Here is a 24926-nt window from a genome sequence, read left to right on the forward strand (position 1 = left end):
CACTTCTGGCCTAAATTATTTCATTTTTAAAGTAAATAAAGTTCCCAGGAAGTAAATTCAAACCCTTAAGGGACCTAGTCTTAAAAAGTACTTTAGAAAAGTATTAGGAAACACAAAAACATAGTTTTATTGAACCTATCTCTCAATTTACATGGTCAGTCAAGCTTTTAAATCAGGTAAAACTCAAATATTTATTTAAAGCAATTACAAATAATTAAAAATAATTAAAAAAAAATATATTATTTCCCTTGTAAATTGTTATTAAACACAATGTTTCACCAGATGCAAAGTTAGTTATTTATTTTATTATTTATATTTGAAATGCTGCATTCGTCATTTGGAATCAAATAACACAAATAGGCTCACTTTTAAAATTAACTCCATATATGAATTATACTGAGTTACATGACACAAAAGGTAATAATTTCTAACGCTCTTCCTGTTCTCATTTAAGTTAATTGCACAGAAACTTCAAACACACATACAACCTACAGCTTAATGAAAGAGGATTTTTACATGTGGCGCTCCATTTTCTAATTTAAAAATTGGCTTCATAAGGTTCTGTTATTATTGAGGGGCGTGTAATGACAACATAGAAAGTAATTACTTTCTATTATATTTATTTTTAACACCAGAAACTACCAGAGCAGTAAAGAAATTAAGATTTAATCATGTGAGATGTCTTTGCCACTGCTTGTGCTCCTAAATTACAAGCAAAAAGACACAAAGCCCGCCCAGAGTTCAAGGAAAAAAAGAGAGGAAACAACTTTATTCAGTTTTTTCATTAACTTTTATGTACCTTAAAATTAAAATACAATTAAGTCGACTGTACTGTAATAATGGCAATACATACACATATATAAACAGGTATGTGGTGCATTATGCTGTTTATCAGTAGCAAATGTACAGTATATACAGCTATGTGCAAGTTCATTTTCTTTACATGTGTAGGAAAAGTAAAAATTCATACCCCTCACACTTGCATGTAGAATTGCCGTACATACACAGTAACATGGCACTACAACAACTCACAGAGGATTAAAGCAATTTCTTTTTTGTCTTATTTTCATCCATTTAATTTTTTTTTGCAAAACTCGCAGAAAATACTGTCCACAACAACTCAATGAGAAGTTAACTGTATGTCAGTATGTGCAGGTTATCTTTGTCTTAAAGGTGCTTTTTTTTGGAACTTGTACTTGACAGTGGAAAAGACAGTCTTTCTGAGGTAGACTGCTCAGATTCAAGGACAAGCTTTATTTCTGTCTTATTTTTTCTGTTGTTTTAACTTTTAACTCCCCACAAAAGCAAGACATTCAAAATGAAACAACATACGAGTACAATATGCAGCAATGAGGTAGAAATGGCTATAAAGGACGCCACACTTTAAAACTGGATTAGAATAAACATTTTAAGCCGTTCTCAACAATACATGTAGTTACAGAAATACTGAAAACTGCAATTCAAGTGATGGAAGCCAGTTTCACTTTGAGACTCGATGTGCTTTTCAAAGGTTCTGCTCAAGTGTTGTTTTTGACTCTAGGTCCTTTCATTAACATCGCCATTGGTTATTAATGTCTGGTAATAATGAAAACAGCTAAAACATGAGAAAAAATACCTTTGTCTCGGTAAATCTTCAAATATTTCGACAGTCATGAGTCTTAAAACCATTAAAGCACAACTTGTGTCTGAGAGCAAACAAAACTCTCTGATGTGAACTTTATTGTCTGTAAGGTTACTATAAGTGCTGATATGAGCACGTTACCCTCTTCAACTAATATTTCTGCTTATCCTCTTAAAATATGTGCTTTTCGATGCCACTTAGGGAATTTTAATGCCTTCTGAAAAAAGAGGTGAAACAATTCTATCAATAAGTAGAACTTTTGTGTCATCTTCTGTCAAGATCTGTGACATTTATTTGAGTTTTATTAATTAAAGACCAAGTTCACTCATTTTTTAACGCAGTGGTCTCTAGTCTAGTTCTTGTGAGTCGATCTCTGTGGGGAAAAAGGTCTGGCGCTCCTGTTTCAGGAAGTAGAAGTTAGCCAGAGGAGAGGAGAGAAATGCACGACAGGATTTGAAGTCTTGGCTAACAGAAAAGCATCTCTTCCACTGTTTGCTTTGCAACGTTGATGTTTTAGCTCCACAAATAACACAAGCCCAAAGGAGTTCTGTTGTGGAGTTGCTAATGCTAACGGTTAGCTTCTACTAACTTCAATGCACTCTGCTCTCTCCTGGACGCTAAATAAACACCAGCCATCCCCATCACAAGTCAAGATGGATAAATCCATGAATGCTAATTTTCAGTGTGACAGAACCCATTCTCACACCCTAAGCATAAAAAAATGATGCAGTGTGACCAAGCATTTGTTTCCTACACATAGGGTGCCCCTGCGTGTCTGGAGACGACGCGCTGTGCCAGAGCGTCGGTATCTGACACTAAAACGGACATTTCACGGACGTTTCACCTCTAACCTCTAGCGATTTGATATTCCCCTCAGCCCCATCCTAACCTTTACCCAGTATGTAAGTCAACATTTTTCGTTAAGTGTGTTTGACATGAACGATGAAACGCGAAACAAAGCTTTGCATGTGCAAGCTGGTTGAGGTTAAGATGGGCACCCTACGCGTCATTTTTCGACGCTTAGGGTGTGAGAATGTGAATGTGTTGGACATAACTGTCAGGCTTTTCTAATCCAAGCATTTCCCCATCTATTTTCTATCACATTCTAATGCAAGAAATAGGTGTAGGGACTACTTTCACATTTATTTTGCATGTGAAATTCAGAGTGACCAATCCCATTTCAAAAAGTACATGTAAACAATGTTTTTTTAGTGAACTTGCTCGTTAAAACAAAGGGATTAGCAATAAAAAAACTGAAGAAATAATAACCACATATTTGTTCAATGGTTTGAAACAATGACTACTGACACTGATTGTCAGTAGAAGACCCCAAATTCACAATTTCAGCAACATTGAAAGAAATATGGTATACCTCGGTTAAAATAGAAAAATGTTTAGCTTTAAAATTATAATTGTGTTAAATCAGGCAATCTAAATGCAAGTTTTTTATTTTGAATTAAAATTGTTAATGTCCAAATTTGAAACTTACAATATTCTTATAACCTATTATTTTGAACAATTTCTGAAACATGAAAGATTGTTATTATTTGCCTATTTGGGTGATCAAATTTTGTTCAACATAGATCAAAATACATGTGACACCGGTAAAGATAGTTACCTCCACCAAAACAATAAAAGAAACATACAGGCACTCATATTAGACACTATGACAAATGGTCCTATTGTTAATTGGCAAATATTGTTCTTTAAAAGAAAATGTAGCATTTGCAGATCCTTCCTCAAGCGATTTCAAATACTGCGTTTTGTAATCTAAAACATGCAAATGTTGATCTTAGAAAAAATAACTGGTTTCAGTAATAGGAGAATGCTTAAATAAAAAATAAATGAAAGTGTATTCATCAGTCAAGAAAACTGTAAAAAAAAGGACCTTCTTGAATAAAATTCTTTTGTGCCTCTACAGTTTTCATGCAACTACAGTACTCTACTTCAGTGGCATGTTTCAATACAAGAGGGCTTTGCTTTCTTCACAGCTCTCATGAAATAATACATTCAATGCTTTTAGTTGCCAATTAAGCTCTCAGGCTTGGCTCTTATGTTGAGGGAAATGTTGCATGAAAATTTTCAAATTAATGGCAGCAAAGAGGCTTTAATAACACAGGAATGACTAAAAAAATAAAAATACAAGAACGACCTTCAAGGCATGTTGCTAAAAAGGATTGCCACTGGTTTCATGAATTCTTTAAAGAGGTCAAACCAATTCTTGTGTCAACTTTGCATTGAAATACTTTAAAGACAGAAAATGTGCACACAGCATCATTGAGAGACCTAAAACATGTCTATGCATTTAACATAGATCTGTGAAAGAGTTAGCTGATAAAACCAAATTGTCCTAAGGCAAAGGCGTTACTATTCAGTGGTATTCCCCTTTAAGTGCATTATGTGCTGAAAAATCCCAGGTCATCTAAACATAAAGCTATAGATTTTGCACACAAAAAAAAGTATTCAGTTTGGTGTTTTCATATAGCATTTCGGTGAGTGCGGACATTTTCGTCTTTGTGAATTTGTCTTTCACAGATAACAAACAAAGCGAGGTAGAAAGGAATTTAGGCTGAACATAATCCTTATGTTTCATTAATGATAAAACAGCAGCAGGATGGAGCAAATAGCTTGGGGCAGCTGTCTTCCTCAACCTCAAGATGCTTGTCTACACCTTTTGAATTTCTCTCAACACTGTACCACCACAAGCTGAACAGTTCTGTCTGAAAGCATGGAATTAAACAACTGGATCATTGTGTTTGATGTAAATGAATGTTTTCCATTTTATAGCTGGCGGGAAATGAAAATGAATGAAATTTTAAACAGAAAGAAAAATCCTCAAGGCTGCAGTTCAACCTACACAACGGTGCTATTATTTTCAAAGGCAAATCTCGGATCATAATACAAGCTTTCATTTCAAATGAACTCAAAAGGTAGAGAATCCGAAACAAATTGATTTTAAGACTTGCACATAAACCACAATTACCCTCATACATTCATCATAGGAACCTTCTCATTGTGAGATTTTTGAGGCATTATAAAAGCCTCTTGTGTATTGATGATGCGGTTTCAAATGTGAGCCAAATGTTTCTTGCTTTGATTCAAGCTTCTGAGGTATTGGACATGTCATCGTCACATTCCTGAGTTTTCAAATATAAAACAGAAGAAAAAAAACTGAAAAAAGGCAGAATATTATACGATGAACTTCCTTCTTTGCTAGTTAGTGTATGACATTATCAGAATCACTTTGTTTTCTTTTTGTCTTTGAATCAAAAGAAAACATCATACATGTGACCCCAGCTGTCCACCGGATGTGTAAACCTCGCGTAACGCAATTGCCTCGTGTAATGTAATTATCTCGTGTAACGTAATTACCTTGTGTAAAGTAACTGTCTCGTGTAAAGTAATTGCCTCGTGTAAGGTAACTGTCTCCTGAGAAAGTAATTGCCTTGTGTAATGTAATTGTCTCATCTAACGTAATTGTCTCGTGTAACGTAATTGCCTCGTGTAAATTAACTTTCTTGCGTAACATCATTCTCATGTAACATAATTGTCTTGTGTAATGTAATTGTCTCGTGTTACGTAATTGTCTCGTTTAAGTTAATTGTCTCATGTGATATAATTGCCTCGTGTAACGTAATAGACATGCATTCCCCACAAGCTCAATGGTGCGTCCCTGCCCACTAGGAACATTTCAGATGCGAATCAACGGTGAAAACAATCCACGTAGCTGGTCATGCGTGATTCTGGCTGAAAGACAACAACATGAATCCAAAAGGTCTGTTGTTTTTTTCTGTCCAGTCATGAAGGTGTCCCAGATAATGACATTTATTTTCTAGTTAAATTTGAAATCTGCACCAGACTTTTATTTTGAATGTTGCCAAATGCATTACACTGCTCCTGTCTTTGACATCCTTTCTTGTCAGATATGAATCGCTGACGACTAACATCTGGAAGTACAAACTAGACCTCAAGCGTAAATTTAGCAGAGCAACGCTACGTTTCTGGGATGTGTCCAAGACACTCTAATTTTGCGGACAGTGGAACTCACCCGTTGACTAAAACAGTGCCTAGCGTATTATGCTCATTGGACGTTATACAATGCTTACACATCCGATGGAACGCCAGGGTAAGTCTATTAAAAAACACGTTATTTACTTAAAGAAAAAAAAAGTCAATTTAGTTGTTACCAAAAAACGTACACATGCATTAAACGTGTGATGTAATGAAGCTGCATGAAAATTCTAATGATTAATTTAATTCAGCTCAACTTACCCACACCAGTTCATAGTAAGCACAAAACAGACACAACTGGAAAACACTGCCCGGATAAAAGTAAGAAATAAAAAAAAATTGTTTTTTGTCACATTGTAAAGAGTTGTTTTTTAATTTTTTTTTTTTAGCACAAATCACCATTGAAAACTGTGACGCCAAAGAAAGAAACTTAAACAGCACCATCCCAGGCACTTGATAGCAACAAAATCTCAAAATCAGCAGAATATATATATGTATTTATATATATTTATACACAAAAACTGATCGGGGCATCCTTTGTAGGTTATTTTAATGAACAAAGAGGTGCAGTTAAATAAAATGTGTTGATTTTTAACATTGTGCAACGTCCAGACTGCTATCTTGTGTCTGAAGCCTTTAAGGATATTCCCCATTCTTTACATAGTAAGTTCATTTCACCACCGTCTTTCTCTTCAGTAAAGACGAAACACTGATTTGTGTATGCAACAAATTAGAAACTGTTTTAGCTGGGTTTCTTTCACTGACTACAACCAAACATTTTATTCCACTCGGTGTACACATCAAGCTCTTTTTGTGATATGCTGGGCTGGAATTTGCAAAATACATTGTCAAAGTCTTGGTATGAGACTGGTCTCATCTGACTGGGGTGGATGCCGGAAAGGTCTGCACCAGAAATGCCGTGGAGAGGACCAACCAGAGCCTCCTGACACAGCTGGGCTACATCTAGCCCTGAAAACCCCTCTGTCCTCTGAACCAATAGGGACATCTCTTTATCACCAAGACAGTAGTTGTGCTGTGAGAGCACTTGGCTGATTATCTGATGGCGTGCAGTTCCATCGGGTAAGGGAATGAGCAATCGCTTAGTAAAGTACCTCCGTAGAGTCTCTGGGATCTCTTCAGGCTTGCTGGTAGAGCAGACCACAAGAACATTGTCTTCTGCAGAGGTCAGAATACTGTCAAGCTGTATGAGCAGCTCAGCCTTGAGGTGATTTACTGGGCTCTCCTCTGTGAGCTGGGCGGACAGCAGCAGATCCACATCGCTGACAAAAACGACTGCTGGCTGGCGACAGCGAGCTACAAGAAAAGAAGCTTGGATAATTTTGTCACCTTCTCCAAGCCACTTCGTAACCAATGCTGAACTGTTCAATCGCAAAAAGGCAGCCCCCAGCTGACTGGCCATGCAACGAGCCAGCAATGATCTACCAGTTCCCTGAGGTCCAAATAAAAGGAGGCTCCGAGGTAATGTGGTAAGTCCACTAAACATATCAGGTCGTAAAATAGGCCACAGTATCTCCTCTTTGATAGCTGCTTTGGCCATTTCCAGACCTGCAATGTCACTCCAGTTCACTGGCGATCCCAGCTGAAGGATCTCCGTATTCACCATCTCCACCAGGTTGGAATCGCTGTTTTTTAATTGTTCCTCTGCAGCATGGATGGACGAGGCAGCCGAAGCTATGTCAGGCCCTGACAGGGAGTGGGAGAGGTGCTGCCTGTGCTCTTCAGTTTGCTCACTCATGATGGGAGATCCAAACTTGTAGGACTCACCAGTTCTCAGCTCCCCTGTTGAGTTTTTGGTCGATCCATACGTTGGAGGAGTTAGTGCTCTGCCAGAGTGTACATTAAATTTTCTTTGCTGATCCGAGGACATAGGCTGTTTGGTTGGCTTGAAGGCTACAGATGACGTTTCTGCATTTCTTTCAAAGCCACTGCCTCTGCTTGAGTCTGAGACACTGCTGTCTGCTACTCTGTACATCGGACTGTGTGAGGACCGCTGTTGGTTGTAGTTGAAATTAGCATAGTTTGAGTCCACATCTCCATGTCCGCTCATGTAGAAAGCTTTCCGTTTTAATGAGTTGGATGAGCTGCCATTCAAAGGTGTGAGTGTAATTGGTGTATGATTATGGGACTGGTAGGTGTAGCCAGGCAGAGTGGAGGGAGGTATTGGAGTAGGAGCTGCAATGCCAGATGGCAGATAAGCTGAAGGGGGTGGAGCTCCCCCTGGGCTATAGCCAGGGCCCACCGCAGTTTGAGAAGCATACCCTGTAGGAGGATAACTATAGTTGGGAAGGTTTGGAGACCCAGCATTGTAGCTCGGCACTAAAGCAGGGGGAGGTGGCGGCGGTTGTAAAAGCCCAGCACTCTGCAGCGGTGAGGGGTGTGGGGAGGGGAGGGCTGGGGTACTCTGGCTGCTGTAGCTAGAATGCAAGTACGAACCGTTGTAACTGGCAGTATATTCCTGAGAGGGGAGGCCCGAGTGGAGAGTGGTGGCTGAGTGACTCCCACAGTTACTGCTGGAGTAGCTGGGTTCAGACAAGCTGCTGGCCACCCCTGGGGAGCTTCCTAGGCTAGCAGACACGTCTGTAGGGGGGAGGGCAGCTGTCATCCCAGCTTTGCTCACAGATATAACATCTGGAGCACAGTTCATTGGGTAAATCCCCTCCTGCCAGGAATCATTCTCTGACTTCCGTCCATTCATGAGTCCAGTGGTGCTATCAGAGTAGGAGCACAGCAGGGCTCTTTCATTTGGGCCTTCTAGGATCCCAGAGTACTTCTCAGCGTATTTCTTGAGCAGATTGGAGGCAGTCAGTGCAGAGATGTCATCATTTGCCCACGCATACTGGTATGTTCGCTGTAAGTGCCCCCGGTAGGCCTCCACTTTGTGTGCTGGCGAGCGAGTAGTGGATGAGATGTCAAAGTGTTGTTCTGCCCATTGTGTATGCTCCGGGGTCCACTGCATCTTTAGACCTAGATATTAGGCATAAAAGAAGACACATTTAAAATTAGCTTTCAACAGTGATAAAATAAACAGTAAACATTTATGTCATTGTGAATTAAAAGAAAATAAACAGTTTCAGAATCCTGCTTTCTGTTTGTCAGAATATGCATGATGGTCAGCATGATGATGTTGGACCCAACACCTGGTTACCACGCTATAATCCACCCAATGCAGAGCAGAATGACACAGACATTGCAGGTCAGTCTATAATCCAACTCTCATCTGCAGCATTCTGGGACAGTTTCAAATCTGCTCGAAGGAGTGCAGCAAAGCAATCTTCCTTGGCAGCGCTCTGTTGCTTTCATCACACAAAGCCCTCGGCCCAGCATGAATTACATCCACATCGAGTTTGCCTACTGCTTCCCAGCCGACAGAGCGAAGAGGGAAAAAAAAAAACATGCTTCACTTGTCTTTTTTTCTCCGCAGCCTTGCTCAGCCTCTCTGTGAGGCCTTAAGGGCTTGAATGACAGACATAATCAAGTTAAATCCTTAAGTCAATCTGCAAATAAAAGTTCATTTTTTTCTTTTTCTTGTGCTGGGATCTTTTCCTCTGGGATGATTGGAGATTGTACTGCGTTGGATCAGAGTGGATACTGTTGAGGATTAAAGCTCAAAACAATCTGAGATAGAGGACAGAGTCTCTCACCAACATTAATCTGAGCAAAACATACTCAAATGCACAAGCAGATGCATTTATCCAAACGTTTGCTATGCTCTCTTTGTTTAGCTGACACCAGACTGCGATGCTTTATATTTCAGTAGGTTAAGTCGATATCTGAGGATTCAAACAGCAAACAGCTTCTGTCCAGAGGCAGATTACAAATGCAGTGTTTGTATGTGGATTCCCTTCTGACTCCCTCCTAACCATTTGCCAACCCGCCACACTAGACACCAGCAGCTAATTAGCAGGATGATGCTGCACTAATTGTGTTAATTTACAAGGTTTTAGTCAAAGAGATCTGGGCTACGGCTCACATGGTTGTCAACCATCCCAGCTAATGATAAAGGGAAAAAAAGACTGAAGCAATAAGCTTGAGGTGGAAAAAAATAAGGAAATAAGAAAATTATTTAAAACCATGATGCATAACGGCAAAATAATTTCATGACTTTTTATTAAAATATTCCAAAAAAAAAAGTCAGATTTTTAATGCTAATCTTTATTCTGAGGTAATTACACTAAATAGCCTTTTTAGACGTTACAAAATAGTACGAAAAAAGCTCCCACACTGAAAACAATATTGGTGGAAACAGCGATAATGACTGTATTGTCAGCCAAGATTCTTAAATGGTTTTGGCACTGCAGTAAGAGTAGCAGGATAATGGATTTTGTAAAAATCATTCAGTCGAGTTCCTTAACACTCAAGCCCCTTTTTGTCAATAACAAAATTGCACACAGCTCACACAGAGTGAGATTCTTCTATTGCTGCAAATTCTCTGAACAATTTGCCACTTTGGACAATCAAAGAGGAGCTACTTGCAAAGTGTACTTGAGCTCACTGAGCATCAGGTGTTTTATAAAGCAGGAGATAACCCAAGACGTTCAAAATACAGCACTTCTTTTTGTAAATGTGCACATTTGTATAGAAAATGCAAGCAAGAAAACCTGCTTAATCAAAGCAGATAAATTATATTTAAGTTGAAGTGTGACTTCTCGCTAATGCATGGTCTAAAAAGTAGCACAAACTGAATAAAACATTATTAGACAGACAGACGGACGGACGGACGGACGGACGGACAGACAGACAGACAGACAGACAGACAGACAGACAGACAGACAGACAGATAGATAGATAGATAGATAGATAGATAGATAGATAGATGACTGAATCTGTAAGAATACAGATAGCCAGTGGTAAAAGCTGGTGCAAATGTTTTTTTTCTCTTCTGAGATTATTATAATATGTAAATCATTATAATAAACTGATGCTAAAATATAAATAAATAATATTCACAGATGGTCCTGCACACACACACACGGATTTGGTGCAATTGTATTTCAGTAAATCTTGTGCTTTATTCCATCGGCATATAAACTTTCAAACTGCATCTACAGGTTTCTTTGTCCTTCTTTCAAATTACAGAGTGGTCAACAAGTGGAATGTTTTCAGATAGCCTCAGAAACAAGCTCAAATTCCACTAACAAACAAGGCATTTGTTGGACCTTTCTTTGTTGGTTCATTTATGGGTCCATCTAGAGCATGGGTGCCCAATCCAGTATCCAGCAGGTTTTGTGATTTCTCTGCTCCAACACACTTGATTCAGAGGTTGAATCACCTGTGCAGCAGTCCATCAGGCTCTACAGAAGCCTGTTAATCACCTGCTGATTGAATTCAGGTGTACAGAAGAAGGGTTAAAACTAAAACCTGCTGGGTATTGGCCCTCCAGGACCAGGATTGGGCACCCCTGATCTACAGTATCAAAAGTATATTATTTTGTTAAAAATTACCACATTTTCGGGATCCAAAAGTCAATTAAAGATCCCATGCCATATGTGAGCTCTAATTTCAGATTATTAGATATTTAAGTCATCACTAATTTCAAAGCGGCGATTCTGCATGATCCGGGAACAGGTCCGACTTAGGCCCTGTCCACACGTAGCTGGGGATCTGCCAAAACGTAGATATTTTTCTACATTTTGGCCTGTCATCCACACGAAAACAGAGTTTTTTCACACGAAAACGGATCTTTTTAAAAACTCCGGCCAAAGTGAAGATCTGCGTTTTCTCCGTTTTGGGTGTCTGCGTGTGGACAGACAAAACCGGAGTTTTAAGGTCCGCAACGTCACTTTCTGCGACAAAAAAATGCTGACATCACATGTGCGACCTGTGTTTACACTAGCCGACAGCATGGAAGTCCTCAGAGCTGCACTCTGTCACTACCCGATCCATCAATTGTCCAAGCGCTTTCTGCTTGTTTGTTTTTGCAAGCGGAACTACTGCTCCTTGTGGAAGACCACAGACGAAGGACGAGGTTAAGAACAAGGGAAGTACTGCCACCTACAGGTCTGGGATGTCCTTAACAACGTATTTATCCGGGTACGTGTGGACAGAGTTTGTTTTTAAAATGAGGTGGTGTGGATGCAAGTTTTTGGAGGGGCGGATATTCGTTGTCAAAAAACCCCGGCTACGTGTGGACTAGGCCTTAGTAAGTTGGACCTGTTCCCGGTAAGGGTTGGACTCCGCCAGGGCTGCCCTTTGTCACTGGTTCTGTTCATTACCTTTATGGACAGAATTTCTAGGCGCAGCCGTGGTGTGGAGTGTGTCGAGTTTGGTGGCAGGAGAATCTCGTCTCTGCTTTTTGCGGATGATGTGGTCCTCCTAGCTTCATCCAGCTCTGACCTTCAGCTCTTGCTGGGTAGGTTTACGGCCGAGTGTGAAGCAGCTGGGATGAAGATCAGCACCTCCAAATCTGAGACCATGGTTCTTGACCGGAAAAGGGTGGCTTGCCAACTCCGGGTCGGGGGAGAGGTCCTACCTCAAGTGGAGGAGTTTAAGTATCTCAGGGTCTTGTTCACGAGTGAGGGTAGGAGGGATCGGGAGATCGACAGGCGGATTGGTTCGGCGTCTGCAGTGATGCGGACGCTGAGCCGATCTGTCGTGGGGAAGAGGGAGCTGAGCCAGAAAGCCAGGCTCTCGATTTACCGGTCGATCTACGTCCCAATCCTCACCTATGGTCATGAGCTTTGGGTAATGACCGAAAGAACGAGATCGCGGATACAAGCGGCCGAAATGAGTTTCCTCTGTAGGGTGGCCAGGCTCAGCCTTAGAGATAGGGTGAGGAGCTCGGACATTCGGGAGGGACTCGGGAGTAGAACCGCTGCTCCTCCGGATCGAAAGGAGCCAGTTGAGGTGGTTTGGGCATCTGGTCAGGATGCCTCCTGGACGCCTCCCTGTAGAGGTGTTTCGGGCATGTCCTGCCGGCAGGAGGCCCCCGGGTCGACCCAGGACACGTTGGAGAGGTTACATCTCCAATCTGGTCCGGGAACGCCTTGGGGTCCTGCCGGAGGAGCTGGTGGAGGTGGCCGGGGAGAGGACGGTCTGGAGCTCCCTAGTTGGGATGCTGCCCCCACGACCCGGACCCGGATAAGCGGAGGAAGACGACGACAACGACGATCCTGATTTAGATTTTTACACTTATCATTCACCAGAAAAGCAGCTATACCTGGAGCCGTGTGACGTGTGGTGATGGGGGGGGGGGGGGGCATTTTGCGTCGCAGTGTTTAATTTTTGGTTGAGCGATCATCGTGGATGAAACAGACATGCTGACCTTTTTGGCAACTATTAATTTGGAAGCCAGGTCCGTTTTTAAACAGACAAGAGTGGGCCTCAACTCTGTCCATCCAATTTCCTAGTGCGCAAATTGGACCACTGCTTGCACAATCCTCTATTCATTACAATGCTGCTGAAAGGAAGCACAGAGGTGGCAGAGTGGTTTTCTTTTCCCTTTTTCTGTGTATGTGCACGTGGGATGTGTGTACGGGTGAGAGGGTGAGGAAGGGAGAGATGGAATAGAAGCAAAATGCCTTCCAGGAGGTTCCCAAGCTTAAAGACTGGACTTTCCTTCTTCTTCTTCTTCCTTTTTTTTTCTTGCTTTGGGGAGGGGAGAGTGAGACGGGGGGGAGTAAAAGCTGTCGTAATTGAAACACGGCCTAATCAGACTCATTACCATTTTCACCAATTTGCACCACCAAAGATGCTTATTAGGTAACTGTGTTTAATAAGCTGCTCTTTAGAAAACTCACTGTAATGAGCTCTTTAAAGTCCGACTTGAGCATGATTACACACTGAAAGTGTTTGGCAAAGCAGAAGCAGACTGGTGCATTTAACTAAGTACAATGTCATAATTAAGCTGCACAAACGCAGCACTTCACACCACCAATACCCCAGCTGCAGCTGCAGACATACTGAAAAATGTTTCTGATTACTTATCTTTACAATCCGAGGATTTTCATCACTGGCTGTAAACATAATTATGGCAGCAATTGCTTTTATTCTGCACAGACACAACTTTTTACATGACACGCATGTAAATACTGCTGACAGACAGTAATTATGTTTATAAATAAAAACAAGCTCATCCTTGTGTTTGGATTCACTAGAGATATTCCAAGTGGGGCGAAAACATTCAGCTTCATGGTGAATTGGTAATCGGTACGGCTGCAGACAGTCATTCATCTCACATATCAAGTTAAGACAATTTAAACTCAATTTGGAGCTCCGTGTGGCAGTAATTCCCATCTTCGGATGGCAGGGCGCCATTTAACCCCTCATTTATGAAAGCTAAGCCATCCTCATTCACAGCCTTTTCCAGGGCTACTGTCCATACATTTCATAGCGTGGCCACCCATGGCAGCAAATTACTATGTGTCTCCACATCTTTAAAGCCCACTGATCCTTGTGAATGATATTCCAATCAGGGGTGGAAAGTGATTGTCAAAGCATGTTAACCTGCCAATTCAGCAAACAGCTCTCTTTTCTTAGCAGTCACCGTGATACCGTAGACTCACACAGGAGCACACCAGTCAAAGCTGGTTTACAAAACATTGAAAAACATATTTAGTCAAGTTGAAACTGACGTCTGAAAGATCTGGAAATGTTTCATCCACCTCTTTGACGAGAAACAAATCAACTGAATTGAAAAACGGCTCAAATTAAGTTATTATTGAGGAAAATTGTTTATTTTTTATGATTCATATCCAGATGTATTCATCTTACTTAATATGTTAGGGGTTTGATATCCCCCACCCAAATAAAAGAATTAATGAATTAATAAAAATAAATAAATAAAATAAAATAAAAACAAACTGAGGTTGAAGTAGGGGTGGGCAATATAAACGATATAAGGTAGAAACGATATAAAATTGGGTAATGACAGAGTTTTTGCTATATCGCAATACCGCAATATCATGATGTCACTAAGATGTGCACCCTGCTGACATTGGGACAACAGAATGGCAGTGACTGCAAGCATGGAGTGGGCGGAGGAGGAGGCCTATATGCCTCAAGTGGCATATAGTTGCCACATGAGGATATTTAAAAGCATGTCATTTTGACATATATAGATGAAAATATATATCGCAATATATCGTTACTGCACATGCTTCAGATTATATCGCAATATACGTAGATTTGAGGCCATATCGCCCAGCCCTAGGTTGAAGGTAAAAATCTAACAGAAAAATTTTAAGTTCCATAACGTAATAGAAAAACTAAACTCTAATGTAAAACCTTATTAACTAGGTTTCAGGAAAAATTTGGGTATTTCACCGTTTGCTGATTTTTGAAATCCAATTTTAAATCTAGACATAGACAGAGAATTTATGTTATTAAAACCATTTTTTCAATATTACATTTGTTTGAATGGTGGTAGGCATGAATATTATTCTTAAAGAGCAAGTCAACCCCTACCAGATTTTTACTCAACTCCCACTTCCTGTTCAAAAAATGCAACAAATGCTGTTGCTTAGCAGACCGAGAAGGCAGAGCCGCTAACAAATACACACACACACACACACACACACACACACACACACACACACACACACACACACACACACACACACACACACACACACACACACACACCGTGATTGTATCACAGCTTCACAGCAATGAAAGCTCCCTCTTTCGCAATCAGTGGGGGGGGGGGGTGGGGTGGGGGGGGGGGGGGGGCTGGTGCCTATCCCCAGCGGTCAATGGGCAATCAGGCAAGGTACACCCAGGACAGAGAGCCAGTCCATCGCAGTAGTTTTATTATAGTTTCTGAAAAAAATCTCTTCAAATTTGAATGAACAGACATCTAATTCTGACATTTACAGACTTGTTAATCCTTTAATGGCCGACATGTTACAAAGAGACTTTTCTACGCCCTTCTGCCATGATTGGATTTCCATATGGTCAGTTGGAAAGCCGTCAGTAGTTACCATCATGCTGGACCTTGTCCCTGCGAGCTACACCCACTGAGGACAGCAAACAGACGTTTGATACTTAATCAGAAAGTCAACAGGTTCTTTCACCTGTTATGGAGGAGTTTTACCGAATACACTCACCTCCCTCAGATCCTAACTCGCCCACGAAGAACTTTGAATACCTCTGCAGCCCACATTTAATTAAAGTGGAGGTACATGTATTTAGATACTAAACACATCCTATCTGTCTCTTTCATGAATCTAAATGAGCTATACTGAGTTTAAACAGTTTAACAAAGCTGAATAAAATATTACAAATAAGGATGAAAGGAAACATGCTCTAAATAAATAAAGTAATAAAACTATTTATTTTTGCCACAAAGTGTTTTGCTTGGACTGGAGTTAACAGTAAGTTTAGTGAGAAAACAGAGCTGCAACATCACTGACTTAAAAAAACAACAAAATCAAATTAACTTAATTAACTTTTTCTCTATTTTTGACATGAACAATGACTGAACATGGGTTTGTATTTCTAAAATAATAACTAACAAAAAATGAAAAGTATTATATTCAAAATTAAAATGTTTTAAATAATTGGATCTGTAGAATAAAATACAACTGTTAATACAAAAAAGTAAAGTAACAATTTAATTTTATTATAATCTTTCTTCTTAATTAAAACTAATTTAATCACAGTGTTAGTTCAGTCTGTCCTATAAGTAACAAATCACTTTAGAAGTTATTTTTTACAGTTACAAGTACAATTCTACTCACAAACTAAACATTTAGCACCACAAAATAATTAAAGGCATTAATTTGAATAAATGCTGCATAAGTAACATTTTTGAACTCTAATTGCATTTTCATTTATTTTCCCCACTACAAACGTCTGCTGTTCACAAGCCCCCCGGTATCTGAGCTAAGGCCATGATAACTGTATTGGCTTTGTGGAACATCTATTTCTCACATTTTCTGCTAATCCAGTAAATTGTGGGGTTGAGCTGTCATTTTTTTGTCTGTGATGCTCATTAAACCACGACTCTTCAGGCCGAAAGGCCCCTGAGGCAACATCTTCCATTACTGCCCTTAGTAAAGCTAAATCCACACACACATGCATACCAACATCCCAGCACACACAGTAGCACTTGAATACTGGTTGCGGCTGCAGGAGACAGCTTTCACGGTGTTCTGTAGTGCATAATACTGATGAATACTCAAATGGCTTGTTAGTTAATAAAAATAAAAAAATCAGTTGTTGAAATCAAGCACTTGCTAAAACTTGTTTAACCTCTGAGCAGAAATACAGTAGAGGCTGTAAATTTACGAGCGTTTATGAACTTGGATACTTTGCCTCTCGGGGGATTATACACACTTCAAGAGAAAGGAGAAGCAGATTGTGACCCTTCTGCACGAGGGCTCATTGACCAAAAGCTACTCGCTAACATCTCCATCCCCCAAAGTTCAGCTACCCAGAAGAAGACAGAAACAAACTGAATACCTTGACTTTTACTGGTTTTTACCACACAATAAAAAAATCGGCAGATTTACACACCAGCAGCCCCTCTGGAAATGAACAAATTATCTTGTTCACCGGTCCAGTTCACAGCTGTGATTATTTCCAATCGTTAGGTTTCACAACCACAATAACCTGCCTAAAACTGGAAATAGTAAAATAATAAATATATGCCATTATTTCCCAGTTTTGTGAAAAAATCTGAAGGATTATTTTCTGCCTTAATAATAATAACAACAACAACAACAATAATAATAATAATTATAATAATAATTATTATTATTATTTTATAATTTCCTTTCAGGACACCCAAAGTCACGTCGCAATAAAACAGACAAAATTGAACAATAGATAAAGAATCCTAGTAAAAAAGGAGCGGGTATCACTCAAACAAACACAACAGAAAGGTAAAAACAACAAAGAGAACAAGAACAGTAACCAAAGTACATTTAATTGCCTCTGTGTATGAAATGCCCTATACAAATAAAGCTGCATAGCCTTGCCTATAGGGAGCCGAGTCTCCCCCCTTTCGGCTCACGGGTGCCCGGAAGAACGTAAAAATTAATGCAAGTCAATGAGGCTAAAAGAGCCATTTTCTTACCCATTGCTTTACGCCCTGGATCGCACATATGTATACTTCAATTTAAATGAAAAGTAATGATGTGTGATTCGACCATGCCAGTCACGTGAGATTTATGAGCTTGTAAAAATTTGTAATTAGCATGGCTACAAATCAGACATGGGTACGTCGCATGTATGACGTCACCACATAATCCCCTCTCCTCAGCGTAGCTGCTATGTACCACATGGCCTTATTTATGGTGGTTATTTTCTCCTGAAAGAAGGATTAGAAGTTTGCTGAACTTTCAGCCATTTTCGCCCTGTCTTTCCCCGTGTCTGGTTCGGTGATGTCCCTTTGGTGATGCGCATTTGTAGTCTTGGACTTATTTTCACACAAAACCTAAAATAGCGTTTCACCCCGTTCGAAAATAAGCACTTTCTCGGGATTAAAAGGTGTCTTTAAAATTCACAGACATCATATGTGAAATCCATGGCACATACGCTGAATAAAAAAATAAAATTTTTAGCCCCATTGACTTGCATTCATTTTGTCGTTCTTCCAGGGACCCGTGGTCCAGAAGTAGATGGGCGTGACTTAGGCTCCTTATAAACTGCCCTAAACAGGTGTGTTTTTAACCTGGGGGGGCGTGTCAATGTTACAGATGTCAGGTGGCAACGATGTCCAGAGTTTAGGGGCAGAACAACCAAATGCTCTGCCTCCCATAGTGACAAGGTGGGAAGAGGGCACAGTCAGACCGGAGGGGACAAGACAAGGCAGCAACGTTGACAATGTCACACAAATAGGGAGGAGCAAGATTGTGGATGGCACTGAATGTCAATAGAAGAAGTAGGAAAATTATTCAGAACTTAACAGGTGGTCAGTATAGTTCTTGAAGTTAAAGTTAAAGTCCCATTAGTTGTCACACAATAGTGTGTGTGTGTGTGAAACGTGTCCTCCCGCATTTGACCCATCCCCTTGGGGAGCGGTGAGATGCAGACACCGCCACACTTGGGAACCATTTGGTGGTTTAACCCCCCATCCAACCCCTTAGTGCTGAGTATTAAGCGGGGAGGCACCGGGTTACATTTTTTTAAGTCTTTGGTACGACCCAACTGGGACTTGAACCCCCCACATCTCTCGTAGAACATTTCTGAACTTAACCAGTTTTTGAACTCTGAATTTAACCAACTCTTGAGGCTGCAAATTATTTTGAAAGACTGCTCGAACTACAACAAACGATAACCCAGCATTTTTTGTGACCGTAATATCACAGAACGTGAAACTGAGACACTCAGTTAAATGGAATTTAGTTTTATTCAATGATTTGGTCTGTATGCCAATAGTACAATTGAACAATAACATAAAGTATTAAACATACAAATCTAGTTTAAATAAATCTGAGATGCTAAGGGCCACTGAACTTCTTAGGTACAACAAAATGAAACTATAGTTTGGTAAACGTCAAGCTGAGTTACAGCCATGTTTGTGTTTGATTAGCTGTGATGGCCATCTTGATTGAAATTGACTGGAAAAGTTAACCAGTTTTGGGCTTAAATCCGTTTATTACTTTCTGACAGTTTCATTGAAATCTGCAGTGGTTTAAGATATTTGATAGATTTTTTGGGTAGTTTCAGATTTTCTAATCTGAATAGAATAAAAGGTGCTGAAAGAGAAGTAAAATAAACTTTTCAATTTGTAAAATTTCAGGGTAAAGTGGTGGTGAATGGATTAGAAAAAAAGAGAAATAAACTAAACAAGAAAAATAAAGAAATCAAAAGAGAAGCCAAATAAATCATTTTCTCTTTATTCTAGTTGGTTACACAGTTCAAGAACACCCAGATGGAGTCATGGTGACACTAAACCAAAACAATTTCTCAACACCATGTCCTCCTTTAAATTGTATTAATCTGGTCTCCAAAACTGGTCAGTCGGCTTTGATACAACTGTTATTCTCTTCCGCAGTTTTGAAAGAAAATGTAGACAACAGAACCTTCTGGACATTTTTAATCAAAGTACTCTTAGAAATAAAAAAAAAATTCTCCCACAACATCGACTTTATCCATGAAATGTATCTCACGTAAATCGTTCAAGCAACCATGACTTGCATTAAATACATTTCTATTTAGTTCTTTTTCTTTTTTCAGAAAATTTTCAAATAAAAAAATTATAATTTAGTCTTCTAAAAGCCAAGGACTTCCTCACTTGAATTGGCCTAAACTCATTCAATAAATTCATACCAAAACGAATAGCTCATTTTTTTCATCTACAAAGACCATTAAGGATATTTGCAGTTATATTTGCTGTTTCTCACATATTAAACTGATTAAAAGTTTAAACTGAACTCTTAATTGAAAATACCCGAGCTAGCAGCAGTCGGATGCCTGCCTGTAACCGCCGTCAGAAACATTCTGTGGAATCGACTGCGAGTCTCAAAGAAGGTCACTTCTCCAACACAGGCCAGACAAAAGGTGAAATGAGACAACTGAAGCAATCTTAGGTCAATATGAAATAGAAATCTCTCAGCTATACTGTAATAAAGTTACCGAAGTGAAGTAGTAAGCCATAAAGGGGAACTTTTACAAAGAACGAGCTGTAGAGGAGATTGGTTCGCCCACTGGCAAACAACATCTTGAAAGAGCTGGCATGATGAGCACAGCAGCACAGATAGAATACAGCATTAATGCTTCACAAAAGTCATTTAGAGATTTAGGTTTAATTTAGTTTGTTTCAATTTCAGACACCAATCTCTTTAAAATTTCTTTAAAAGTTTTAGAAGATTACCAAAACATGATGAGCTTTGTGTGGTCGGGTGAGCAAATCTGAAGTTGATTTAATGATTTTTGAAAAATATTATTTCTTGATTGATTTACTGAATCTTTTGAGAAACAGATGCAGAACTTGTGACACTAGAACAACATTTAAAGAACTTTTTAAGAAGCACTGATACATTTTAGTTGTTGCCAGCATATAGGGTGGGGACCATATGGAATATGTATGGGCAAACCATAAGGGGCAAAAAGGATTTGTCCATGGTTTCCATGGTGGCCCCATATGGTTTGCCCAGGTAATTTGACTCCTGAGCCCATTAATTTTAGTAGCTTTGTCATTATATTCATTTATGTTTGTCCTTTGAGTATTTTGTTTAGTATTTGTATTTTTTATAACATTTCATTGAACAATTGGGTCATTTGACCTATTTTTAGGGTAAAAAATACAACCTGATATTCTGGGTGAAACCTGTAAACCAACCCCGTAGGGTAAAAATAACCCATGACCCGGTTAACCCAGCTGATGGGTAGCAAAGCAACCCAAACTGGGTTATATTAAACCCAGCAGTTTTTAGAGTGTAAATCAGGAACAAACGTGATGATCCCAAACCATGCCATATAAATTACCCCACTAGCCAAATGTGGATTGTTTCTCCCTGTCTATGAGTGACTCATAACTGAATCCTGTAAACAACAACATGCATATAACGTGAAACAGTGTACAAAGGTAGAATTTCATTTTGCTATTTAACATTTGAAAGAAAGAAATCTGTAAGAAACGTTAGAAGCAGCACAAGAGGTGAGAAGCTAAAAGGAACTATAGATTTTCTATTGAGGCGTTTCTGCTGCTCAGTAACAGGTGAAGGTTTTTCCTTTAAAGGACCAGCTGCCACTGAAACAGGTGATGTTTTTATTCCAACTAACTTGCACTGTAAGACTTAGAATTAGAAAGCAGTGGGCAAATGTAAAAAGAAGTCTAATTATCAAGCAGTAAATCATTAAGTGTAATCGACTCATCTATAAATAGAAAATAGTTCATTTCAGTTTATAACTTTAACACTGCTGATGTTTATTTTCAATGAGGGCTTGTAAAGTTATTTCCAGAGTCAGAGAAAGAAGGCCTTGTCTGTCTGTGCTCCTTTAGTGATTTGTTTATTCATTTGTTTTTCTTTCTTTTTTTTTTCAATTGAACCAGAAATTAGTATAAAAAAGCTTCATAGAGAAATTTGAATCAACATGGAAGACTAAAATAAATGTAAACACATCTCTAGTTCAAGCTGTTTTCTATTAAATAACATTCAGTTAAACAATTTTACAAACAAACACTTTTTAACTAAAGACAAAACCAATGTTAGAATTTTTGCTCTGTAAACAAAACTAGACTTAAAGAAATAAAATGTTGAATCGATTTTTGCGCGAGAACTTCGTCAGATCGTTCAACCTCCAGCAAAAATGACAAGCACATCAGACTTCCTTTCAGGCAACAAGCAAAGAGGTAAATGTTTAAAACAACAATGCATATGAATGTTGAAAGTCTTGTAACTGCTGTGTTTTGTCCTCATAGGCTCACGCAGAAAGAAACATTGCATCTAACATGGTGCCGCCCAGACTTAGACGTATTTTATACCCAATTTTTATGGTTATATGTTACGAAGCCACCAATATTTTTCAACAACTGCGCATCATTTAAATCATTTTCAATAATGAGCCAAGATGAGTGAGTCTATGATTGCTAATTTGCAGGGATGTCGATCTGTGTGTTTTTTCTGATCCAACTGTTTCTCCATTGTTTTTCTTTTGGCTGCTAATGCAGGTAATAGGGGCAGAAGACTATTTTCATGTTCCGCCTGCATGTTAAACTCTGAGTGACCAATCTTGTTTCAAAAATTACAAGTAAAGCGTGTTTCTCAGTGAACTTGCCCCTTAAGCAACTAAGTTTAGTGCCGGGGTTTGCAACCTTGGTCGTACAGAGCTGCAGCCCTGCTTGTTTTCCAACTATCTTTGTTGTTCCTGCTGTAGATTACCTGGATCAGGTGTGTTCAGCCAATTATCAGGCATGGCTGGAAAACATGCAGGACTGCAGCTCTCCAAGACCAGGGTTGCCTATACCCCCGGTTTGGTGGAACTAGTTGAGGTAATTTGATGAATTCTACATGGAAATTTTTGGAGCGTATGCGGTTTAGCTAAAAATATGTATTACTGGAAAAGGGACAAACAAAAAAATGTATACTGTCAACTAACCAACAGATTTCTAGCATGTGGTGTTGCTGGGATTAGGTTTGCTTTTTTAACAACATATATTTTATAAACTAAGCTTTAAAAATCATTAAAAAATACTTAAATACAGTAGCAGAACTAATCTTTGTTGGTAGCAGACGGAGATGAGAGACTTGACTGTATAGTAAGACAGAAAATTACAAAGCAGCAGACATATGAGAGAAATGTGCCTTCAGAGCTTTGACACAAATGAGAGATGCGCTCAGAAAATTATTCCGGAGCATTCTTTAATAGATTATGAAATGAAGGAAATAAAAAGGTCAACTTGTGTCACAAAGCAATTGTGAAAAATAAATGAGATAATTAATAAAAATCAAGCGGAGGACATTTGAAATTATTGTTTTTTACTTAGTTCAACAAGCCCCTTGCAGGGTTTTGATTTGTTTTCTCGTGTTTCTCAGGTAACTTTAAAAGAGATGCATAAATAGACTATCAGTAACAGAAATTCCATACGATGAGCATTTCCTCTCATGTCATGATGTGAACTTCTTTCTGCACCTTAAAGTGCCAGTTGTTCCATAATGTGCTGCATTTGCATGTTCAGATTTCAACCAATTAAAAGCTAATTAATTAGACACAATTCTATTAAGAAACAAATCCCAGTCATCAATATACACAACCAAGGGTCAGCCATTGCTCGAATGTGAATTGGCGCTTTGCACCATGCAGACTAAAGAATAGCACAAAAGCACTATTGGAACTCACAATAAACAGTTTGGTGTGCATAGATTTGCTGGAGCATGAACTCATCAGGGCTGATTGATTTTACCTCCCTGGAAAGAAAGCTGAGCTGCTGCTTGGACATACAGATCTGTATCAGATGGTCACTTCTTTAAATAAAAAAAATCCCATTTCTCTGTAACTATTGTTGATCTTGCAGTTATTGTAATCACACAGTTCTAAAAGCTTCAATTTGTGCAAGCACTAAGTAAATAAAACTCACACAAAGAAGTCAGAACCAATCTAGTATTATATCCTTTGTATGCAGCAAACAGGAATGTATAAAATACAAAAAAGTTTTAATTTTCTTTAGTAGATTCAGATTTGATTAATACCTATTTGGTTATTTTAACACATAGTTCTGGTCATTCAAAGTAGAGTTTTGTTGAAGGAATTAAAAATAAGTAACACATTTCTGTTTTTAATTGGCTGCTATTTGAATGACCTCAGCTTAGAAAAAAAAATTCTGACTAGTTTGAAAAGCAAATAGTTGTTTATGACTACTAATATTTATTATTATTATTATTATTATTATTATTATTATTATTATTATTATTTTAAGTACTGATGTTTGTAATGTGCACTTTTGTCTTTTTACATGTTAAAGAGCAAGCCACCCCCCTACCAGAGTCTTACTCCATCCACACTTCCTGTTTGAAAAACGCACCATGAGGACGCATTGTATGGCGGACCAAGAGAGCCATGCTACGACAGTGACTGACAGCACCCACCCCGCCACACACATCCCCAGCAAAGGTGATGTACGCGCGCACACACACACACACACATTCAGATGGAGAAACCGCAGCAGGCTTCCTAGTTTGGAGGATTTCTCTCCACCTCCTTCGCCAGAGAGAAAGGAATTTTTTAGAGGAGGCAAGGAGCTCTGAACTGTATCTTTGTGCATCAGCTCATGAGTGGCCAAGCCAGTTGGAGGCGTGGCCAGTTGGAGGCGTGGCCGAGACTCGGCTGCTACTACACACCACAGCGGTAGTGCAGCAAACATCATGGCGTAGAGGCTACGTCACAATGTTCTGTTTTAGCCAATAGCGATGCTGATTGAAATTCAAATGTAGCGCAGGCTTTAAACCTGAAGAAGATGCAACACTGACGATATCAGACTGAATATTTATATTTTGAATAAGATGCTATGATTGCCACAATGACTACACATGTCTACAGCACTATGAGACACTCACACATTTTATCAGCTAAATATGAATTCCAGCAACACACTTAATACAATCAGAATCCAAAGCTTGGATGAAACGTCTTTTGAATCTAATCTGTGTTTAACTTTCAAGCAGCAGATTTCCATCTCATGCACCAAATGTTTGTGAGGCAAAAGAATGGCCTTCTGGCAAAAATGTGCAATAACAAAACATTTACTCTTTTGCCTATTTGTTAGGTTTATGTTACAAGTTCAGTGCTTACAGTTAAATAAAACTGCTTCTGGGCAGTGCAAGTTCCCTAGATGAATAACAGTGTACTGGTCCACTTTATACAAGGCAATTCATGCAGCCTTGTTCAT

The 24926-nt window shown here is 39.2% G+C and overlaps 1 protein-coding gene across 3 annotated transcripts in view; it reads right to left on the minus strand.

The window, feature by feature from the left end:
• Positions 1–767: 767 nt before the first annotated feature.
• Positions 768–24926, minus strand: part of fign (fidgetin) — a 32389-nt gene continuing 8230 nt past the window's right edge. For all 3 annotated transcript variants that reach the window (XM_054746974.2, XM_015966570.3, XM_070543964.1), the window contains one exon: positions 768–8617. In XM_054746974.2, coding sequence (XP_054602949.1) covers positions 6390–8617 — 2228 coding nt within the window. In that variant the 3' untranslated portion in view covers positions 768–6389. The remainder of the gene's footprint in view (positions 8618–24926) is intronic.

The sequence above is a fragment of the Nothobranchius furzeri genome, chromosome 14 (assembly GCF_043380555.1).
Source record: "Nothobranchius furzeri strain GRZ-AD chromosome 14, NfurGRZ-RIMD1, whole genome shotgun sequence".
Classification (NCBI taxonomy): Eukaryota; Metazoa; Chordata; class Actinopteri; order Cyprinodontiformes; family Nothobranchiidae; genus Nothobranchius; species Nothobranchius furzeri.